This window comes from Macrobrachium nipponense, chromosome 5 (assembly GCF_015104395.2).
Source record: "Macrobrachium nipponense isolate FS-2020 chromosome 5, ASM1510439v2, whole genome shotgun sequence".
Classification (NCBI taxonomy): domain Eukaryota; kingdom Metazoa; phylum Arthropoda; class Malacostraca; order Decapoda; family Palaemonidae; genus Macrobrachium; species Macrobrachium nipponense.
This window is the reverse complement of record NC_061107.1, coordinates 32,697,456-32,707,199: the sequence shown is the minus strand read 5'-3', so window position 1 is coordinate 32,707,199 and position 9,744 is coordinate 32,697,456. Positions and strand designations below refer to the sequence as shown.

The following is a 9,744-nucleotide window of genomic DNA, read 5'->3' as shown; positions in this document are numbered from 1 at the left end:
GGGTCCTTTTGTATCCGCCGATACAGTGCTGGGGCTGGGAACACATAACGATCCTTAGAAAAATTTGTATTTGTTCTAATTTTTGATAGTACATAGATCTACCTGGTGAGACGAGTTGTTGTTTTTTCTGCTGATTAGTATGCTTGGTGGTGCACGGGCGTCCTGGCTTGGATCAGTGGGGAATCAAGAGACGTCTTACTGGCTAGATTGTACAAAATTTTTTTTTTTAATTTATTTTCATTTTTTGTACTCTAAGTGTACGAATGTTTGTGATTCGAGTTTGTGGTTGTTTGCAAGGAGTTAGGGGATAACTTCTTGCAATCTTAGAACTAACATGGATAGGTTGAGGTGATCGGGATCGATGTTGTGCTCCTTGTATAGGTCTTGTCAAGTAAGTGGATAAGCACCCATTGACATAGTCCTTCCAGGATCTGCCAAGTAAGCGGGTAAGACCCCTTTGGCAGAACCACAAGAGCTCTTAGCCATAGATCAATATCTCGCTGAGGCTCTTGAGACTGACTAGACTCCTGGATTGTATTCATGAAGTCTTCAGTCTAAACAGGTAGGAACCAAGGTTTTATTTATTTATTACCTACAACAATAGTTGTGATTCCTGTTTGATTCTATATTTAGCTGTCTCTGTCCCACCTCCAATGGTGTGAATCAGCTAAGTATATATCTGACAGGTAAGTTGAATGTATAAAAATGGTATTGTTATGATACAATAAAGTTTTATACATACTTACCTGGCAGATATATACAATTTATACCCACCCTACCTCCCCTCAGGAGACAGGCGGTATAGAAAAAATATGATAGAACAGCACCTACAGTTAGCGTACTTTTACAAGATGTGATACCAATTCAAAGTTGCTGCACTTTTCAAAAATGATATCCCTTCAGAAACTAACTTCTGAAGTACTAGTAGTATACTATTTTGTATTAGTATAAGTTTTCATGCTGTTAAGTGTAAAATCGGTATGTAAATTATGTGTATACAGGGAGTCTCCTGGTTACAACGGGGGTTCCGTTCTTGAGATGTGTCGTAAGCTGTAACATCGTGAAAAATCCTAAGAAAGCCTTACTTTTAATGCTTTGGGTGCATTCAAAACTATGTAAACTGCATTCTTATTGCATTGTTCATCCCAAAAACCTTCAAATTTTAATTATTTTGCATCTTTTGTCATATTTCTTCTGCCAGATCAGCGTTGTAGGCATCGTAACCCTGGAAATAATTTTTGATGAATATAATTGAAAAGTGCCTTAACCTCGGAACATCGTAAGCCGAACCCGTCGTAACCCGGGGACTGCATGTATTTGTGATTTTAAATATGATACAAAGGCAGTCCAGGCAGTGCCCGGTTATCGGTGGGGTGCTGCTAAGCGAAACCCGCCATTAACCAAAACTCTGCAGCTTATGGCACCATGTTTCGGTTAATGGTACCTCTGTTAGGGATGTTATGGCGCCATAACTGTATCCGATAACCGAAACTCGGCCCTTAGTGCACCATAAATTACAGATTGTATGGCGCTAGACAAGCACCATAAAACCGGATTGCCATTAACCAAGACCGCTGATACCAGGGATTGCCTGTATGTAATTAGCAAAGTGTTTGTCAAGGGCCGCCTCACTTAATCAAGAGATGAGATTGTTCAGTCAGGTTGGGTTGATAAAATGAATTTGTTAATGTACTAGTAAAGCCTATCAAAGACATAGCTAAGAGTTGGTTAGCCCTCACACTACTTGATTTTAAATTTAGTACTATTGAATTTTACCTTTACCCTCTGTGAAGATTACTTACATACATATTTTCTTTATTTTATTGAATTATGTACCTTCATTATAACTGTGACATATGAAGTATACGAAGTGACGCAGAGAAAACATTTTTTACTTTGTGAAGGGAAAAGAAAATGGCATCCCAAGAATTAAGGATGATAATAGTATATGTTTGAAACTGTATATGGATGTATGTAGTAGTTACTGTAACTATTTTTACGTCAACCATTTGTTTCTTTTTTAAGGGTAATGTTAAATTAACTTTTAAATGAAATTACAGTAATATTAATTACATTAAAAGATAGTTTAATACCTTGGGAGCATGATTAGTGTCATATATAGGGTTTAAACGTATTAGCATTTTTAGTGACCGTACCAAACTAACATGAAACTTCACCTTGTGCGAGGGGTTCTGGAACCTAATGTCGCATAAGTTGGAGGTAATACTGTATTTGGTGCCAGTGCTTGGGCTCTGGCCTAGTCCTGGCATTTTATTCCAATCCTTCGGGCCAGCCCTGTGAGAGGTGGTAGTCAGCTCATTGGTCTGGTTAAACTTTTTTATTTTTTAATTAATAAAGTTAATCTGATGCCCACCTTGTACACTCAGAGACTTCTTTGAAAAAAATTTTGGAAGAAAGCCAATTATTTATTTACCATCCAGATGGCATGCGACTTAGGAAGGGAGTGAGGGTCTGCCTTTTTTAAGTAAGGGATGCTAAAATAATTCTCAACCCATGTAGAGAGAGTTGTTTGTTTGTGGTAGGGTGCAGGGAAATCGGACCATCTGAGATGTTTGCTGTGACTTGTAGGTAAACCTTGAGTGCCTGAACTGAGCATAACATTTTATCTGAAGAACTGGGTTTCTTATCAGAGTAGATTTTCTCATCAAAGGGTTCTCATTCTTGGCTAGGAATGATGGGCCAAGAGACAATAATAAATGACGGCTAGCTGCATGAGTGATGTATCGTTGTTCCTGTCTGAGAGCGCCCAGTTCGCTAATCAGAGCTCCTGATGCCAAAGCAGTCAAGGAGATTGCCTTTTGCAACATAGGAGTTGAAGTTATATTGGGCCAACTGAATTGAGGGATTGACAGGAGTCTCACATTATTCAGGGACCAAGTGATGGAAAGCCTTGCTGGAGCAGGTCTTTGTAATGCAAAGTAGTCAATTCCAAAACCATAAAGCAAGGGTTCTGGTCTTTGAAAAGATATATAAAATTTAGAAGTGTTTCAACAGAAATCCCAACTGGGTTCTCAGTATGGATATTATCTAACCAAACTTTCCATACAGAATGATACCGTCAGAGACGATGTCCGTAGTTTCTGCACTAGGTACCTAGCAATGTTGGGTGAATAATCTTCATGGTAAACAAGATTTAGAAAATCCACGCATGAAAATGTCAGCTCAGGAGGAGGATGCGTAAACAAATTTCCCTCCTACTGTCTGGGATAGAACAGCGGACCATAATGGAACTGAATTTTTTGCCTGTTGTTGAAGTAATTGCAACCAATGACTTTGGTCAATTTGGGAATACTAGGTAAACAGTTCTGTTGAAAGTTAGTAGTTTGTTCAAAATGTGATAAATCTGGGGCATTGGAGGAATAAGGTACAGTGTCCTCCATTTGTTCTAATCTTGTAGAAATGCATCTCTTGCCGTTGCCAGACTGTCCAGGTTCAGAGACAAACATTGGAAGTTGATGGTTCTCGCATAAGGCAAACAGGTCCACTTCTGGATGTGGAAGCATGTTGGTAGTTAAGTGAAGGGAACACCCACTCAGTCTAGGTTGTATTCCTTGACAGAAAGTCTGTTATTCCATTGGTAGACCGTGTAAGGTGAATTATGGACAAGTACCACTTCATTGTTTGTGTCATCCACAGGATAGGTAACATTACTGCATTGAGAGGGGTTGAATGTGTGCCCAGCTTCTTAATGCAAGACATTTCAGTGATATTGTGTAAGGCCAACAAAATGTGGGTCCCTCTAGGTGTCAGTTGTTTGAGGGGCAGAAAGACAACCTTCAGCTTCAGGAAATTGATAAGACACTTCCTCAGAACAGGTGACTACCTTCCTGCTACCTGATGATTCCCCCCCCACCCCAATGGCCTCCCAACCTGTCAAGGAGGTATCCGTGTGTATGAGACCTAAAAAGCAGTGAGGAAAATGGTCAATGTATAATGCGCTGTTGTCTCATCAGTGTGTAAAGGATGGTTAGTCTTTCTTGTGGAGGACTGGGGGAACATGAGAGTAACTCCCTTGAGGACAAACAGGCCACGTAAAAAATTATAGTACACTTGGAATTAATGTTGCAAGTAACGTCACTGAAGAGTTTCATTTAAATTCATTAACATAGGCAATATTCAGTATTTATAATCCAATATTCTATACGTAATTTTATGAAATGCAGATATACAACCTGACTCACTGGAGGTTCAGTGGAGCTTAGTGAAATATCTTATAAATGTGATAATTTTCATTAAGAGGAGTAAAATTTTATAAGCATAGTATTAAGATTTATCCTTGAAGTTTGGTTGTAATTGAATCATTTTTATTTTCTAGGCTCCAGTACCCTTGGGTTTGATTCTGCAACAAGTCGATCTTTTGAAAGTTTGCGTGGCAGAGTGTCAGATGTAACCTTGAATGCCATAGAGAGAATGGGCTTTAAGAATATGACAGAAATCCAGGCAAAAGCCATTCCCCCTCTCTTGGAAGGCAAAGATTTACGTGGAACAGCTAAAACTGGTGCAGGAAAAACTTTAGCTTTTGCATTGCCAGTTGTTGAGCTCATGTCAACTTTGCAGTTCAAACCTAGAAATGGTAAGTTAAATTTGCAGTATTTTTTCTTGATAAGATTGTATAACTCTTGCTTGGAGGTGAGTTGCGTTGCCAGTTGTTGAGCTCATGTCAACTTTGTAGTTCAAACCCAGAAATGGTAAGTTTAATTTGCATTATTTTTTTTTTTTTGAGGATAAGATTGTTTGTTTCTTGCATGAAGGTGAGAGAGATTTAAGATTTACGTGTTAATGTAATGAAAACTTTTTCTTCAGTTGTATTTGGAAGAATATCATAACTTGGAATGCAATAAACAACTTGAGTACTCAAGCTGTATTGATAAGCAAGTTTCATTCCTAAGAACTGTATTTTATTTACCGTATATTTCCTTATATAAGACTAGGCCAAAAATCTTGGCAAATTTTCATGAATTTTTCTCATATCTGTAGTATAGGGCAACTTCTAAATTACAAAACCGAAATTTCTTTGGAGAAAAGTGATTACTTGGAAATATTAAACAGTACAACTATGCTAATAATAATGATGACTTAGATAAAGGTTGTTTTGCTTATTGTATCCAATAACAGTATTGCTATTATATCTTTACTGTATTACAGAATATAAACATGGTCATGTACATTATTTGCATTTTATATTGTTTACATTCTCAAAATCTCGGCTAATTTGAGTATTATCGATATCTTCATTGCCATCATTTGTTAAAAGATATAATTCAGAGATACCTTTTATCGTAATTAACCCTTAAACGCCGAATGGACGTATTAAACGTCGAGTCAAAATCTCCCCCGATTGCCGAATGGACGTACCATACGTCGACTCAAAAAAGTTTTTTTAAAAATTCGCGGAAAAATACTTATAGGCCTACCAGCCGAAAACTTTTGAATCACGTGCCCTGGGGGATGCTGGGAGTCCACGGATCAAGGCGTTGTTTTGTTTACAATCGTTGCGCAAGCGCGAATTTCTTTCTTATCGCACTAAAAAGTATCAGTGACACATCTCAAAAATTATTTCGTCACTTTGACATAATTTTTGCACCGTTTTAAATTATCCGTTACATGAAGTATTATATATGAAAATGTGCGCAATTTCATTTAGAATACAACAAAAAATACTCATGTTTGTAACTTTTATCAATTATGAAATATTTCCATATAAATAACGATAAGTGCCAAAATTTCAACCTTCGGTCAAGTTTGACTCTACCGAAATGGTCTAAAAACACAATTGTAAGCTAAAACGCTTATATTGTAGTAATATTCAATTATTTACCTTAATTTTGCAACAAATTGGAAGTCTCTAGCACAATATTTCGATTTATGGTGAATTTATGAAATAAACTTTCTTTCCCTCCGCGCGCGGATTCTCCGCCATAAATCGCGAATTGCGTACTTCGCATTCTCAGATAATTTGCTCCGTTTCATATTAGGCATTTCATAGAGTTTTATATATGAAAATGTGCACAATTTCATGTAGAATAAAAAAAATATATTTGAAGGTTGTAGCTTCTCTAATTTCCGAAATAATTGCATATAAAAAAAATTTATAAAAAAATTTTGACATTTGGTAATTTTTAACTCGTCGGAAATGGTCGAAAACTGTAATTGTAAGGTAAAACTCTTACAGTATCGTAATATTCAATCATTTGTATTCATTTTGAAACAAATTGGAAGTCTCTAGAACAATATATTTAGATTTACGATGAATTTTTGAAAAAAACATTTTTTTACGTCCGCGCGTTACGAATTCGTACATCATTTTGTGATAATATTTTTCCGGTGTTGCTTTTATTGTTTTACAATGTATTATATTTCAAAATGATTGCAAATTAGTGTACAATACAACGAACAAAAAAAAGAAACTCGATAGCTTTTACCGTTTTTTGCACATCGTGATTTTAATACAATTATGTATGAATTTTCTTTTTTTCGCTACCATATATCGCATTATTTACATATGATAATGATATTATTTTTCATTTCTGATGATTGCATACTAAACTTCAGGCAATGACAAAAAAAGGAGCCAAAAATGAACTCTTAATCTTGAAAACTAAGCGCGCTGTGATTTTTTGAAAAAATTATTTTTTCCGCTTCCGTGCTCACTCAAAATCGGCTCCGGCATTTTGAGTTTTTTATTTTTACCGCTTCGGCGTTTAAGGGTTAACAAAGTTTGATTGAAAACGTGCACATATTACTTTATTGTATAAGCGCTAAGTAGGTGTGATTTCTCCAGTTACAAACATCACTGCCGTCTGGCCGTTATTCGTTTTATTCGGCCCGGCTATAACCTGCAACTTTAATTTACTAGTATTCTTTCTTGAGATCTCCATTGCATGAGGGATCAACAAAGATTTATTTTATTTTTACTCATGGACATTCCTTTCATATATGATCAAAGTTGGATTTAACAAAGCCGAGTCTATATGTTTTTCATACAGGTCGCAATAAAGCGAAACCATTGTTTTGTTTACGTTTTGTTGCCATCTCAAACAACTGCTGATAATAATACAATAATGAACAATAATATTATTGTACACAATTATCGTTCATATGACTGAATTGTTCAAAAAAGTTACAAACAGAAACAGCTTTGCGTGCTGCCTCACTTGATGTTCGCTGTGTTTTGTTATATAAAGATGGGGGAACATAAAAATAGAAAGTGTTCTGAAATTACTTTAAAAATTATGATTTGTATTATATCAACAACGAAGCCGAAGTCGTCGTCGACTCGCCAGAACCAGACTGGAATCCTTGTGATGGTGGCACGTGACCAATCTTGTGATGTGTATGAGAAACTTTTAATGAAAAATTAATATTATGTTATCCTAAATGTTATTACTACTTTAATTACACTACCAATGAAATGTCTAAAAGGTTACTGAAAGATGAAGGTTGCTGTGAGCCAACTGTAACAGATGTTTACATTTTCTCAGCTGGGATCACATAGGGCTAGATAAAAGTCTGTTTCATTGATTTTGAATTTTGCCTCAAATAGGCTATTTGTTATGAAGATATGCCAATAATATATAAGGTAAAAATGGTTTTTTTACCTTTGTTATAATTTCATAAAGGGAATTTTCATGTATGTTGGTGGTTAGGCTATAGCACCAAGGCCAAGGCTAGCCTACGGTACACATCTTGGAATTCAAGGTTTGGTCTTTAGTATTGCACTATAAGACGACCCCCAATGTTTAGGGGTGAATTTTAGGATTTAAAGGTCATCTTATACGCGGAAATATACAGTATTTGTTCATCTAGTTAGATTACTTATGAAATTAGAAGGAGTGTCAATTAATTTTTTTCTCTGGAGCCTTTGAAATAATGGGTTGGAGAATAACCATGTCTTTTTCTGTGTTTTGAATAACCAAACAGTTCTGGTGCCTGTATGATCACAAGATTGCTGTTTCTCACTTGAAGTGAGGGTGACAAAGATTTAATCATAGGTAGCTAACACATGCGATATAAATGTGTTTTGATGAGACTAGTAAGTCACATTACCTATTCATACTACCAACCCAAAAGATTATTTATGAAAGTTGAAAATTGAACCAAAGTAAATTTAAAGAAATCTTATATAGTACAGTAGAACCCTAAACCTCAATGCTAATCTGTTCGAGAAGAAGCATCAAGATCTGGATAAATTTTTTTCCATATGAAATATCTGAAAATGGATTAATCCATTCTTGACCACCTGTTATTACCCTAACGTTGCTTGCTTGCTTTTTTATAAAGAAAACATTACACTTAAATTACAATTAAATAAGTTTGGAGTTAAATAACATATTGTATTAGAAAGCCTTTTTTTTTTATTTTAAATTCCACATATACTGTATCAAGCATTGAAAAACAAGCCTAATTGTTACAGTTAATTAATAAAATAATAAAAATAAGATGCTAAATCAGTCACAAAAATGTCTCTTTTATATACTTTTCAATAATCTCCTTAAGAAAGGAGTTAGACAGTGAGACCCCATCTCTCCTAAATTATCCACAGCGTGCTTAGAAGTTTTTAAGAATTTAGATTGGAAAAATGTAGGAATTATAATTAATGGGGAGTACCTTAAAGACTTCAGATTTGCAGATGACATAGTTCTACTCTGTGAATCAGGGAGGGAATTACAAAAGATGATGAAAGATTTAAATAGAGAAAGCATAAATGTAGGACTAAAAATGAATATAAGTAAAACTAAGATAATGTTTAATGAAAATGCAGAGACAACAAATAAGGGTTATTGTTAATGAATATAGGTTTGTTCATATACGAAACAAACCTTCGGTCTTAACATTAGGATAAATACTTAGCGCCAGCTGGAAACCGGTAAAGTTTAAAATAATTGTGTACACAAGGAACTATTGGCATCTGTGCTTGGTCATGAGACATGTAGAGCTACCCACGTACCCCTCTTTAACTCGTGACCCCGTTAGTTATTTTCTTACCGCCTTGAAGAGAGGAACGTGCTTTGCTTCCGTCCTTTTAAAGCCGGTTTAGTTTGCCCCCTGTTGTTTTGATTCTGTTTGGAATTCCGGGCACTATTGTGAACATGAAGCCTTCTCGTGCTCGGAGACTTCCTGGATATCACAAGAAGCAGATAAACGCCCAGATATTTTCTTCGACACTTTTGACGTCGGGGTACTCATCGTGTAGTAAGTTGCAGATGCAGACACTCTTAAGGTACAGTTAATTCACTGCCTGTACTTTGGATTTTCACATATTCATATGGCTTGCCTGTAAATCCAAAGCTTGGATATATCAGGATGTGCTTTGGGAAGTAATTATGACTAATTGTGCTCATTTCCCTGCTGGGAGAGGTGTGCATCGCCGTCTTGTTTTCGTTCCAGATACGTGGGCTGAGATGATGGAGGTGTGCGATCGGCGTTAGGCCTATCAGGAGTGCCAACCCAAGGACAGTTGGTTTGCTATATGACATTGCGCTGCCATCCAGGGTTCCACGCGATGGATGTCCCTTCTATCCTGATATGCAGTGAATGGCGGTCGAATGCGTCAACATCTGTAGAGAAGCAGATAGTGCAACACGGCAGCCTTTTGAGTCAGATTGCTATGCCTACAAGAATAACAACAACAGCCTTGCACTTCTTGTCGATTGCTGTCTTCGCATTCGAGATGCTCAGTGACGTCATAAACATGGCACCCGCCATGGCGTCACTTCACAGCTG

The 9,744-nt window shown here is 36.4% G+C and overlaps 1 protein-coding gene across 1 annotated transcript in view; it reads left to right on the top strand.

Annotated features, from left to right (window-relative positions):
- Nucleotides 1-9,744, top strand: part of LOC135215281 (ATP-dependent RNA helicase DDX18-like) — a 97,992-nt gene that overhangs the window by 10,448 nt on the left and 77,800 nt on the right. The window contains exon 2 of the mRNA XM_064249826.1: nucleotides 4,337-4,594. Within this exon, the coding sequence (XP_064105896.1) occupies nucleotides 4,337-4,594 (258 nt within the window). The remainder of the gene's footprint in view (nucleotides 1-4,336; nucleotides 4,595-9,744) is intronic.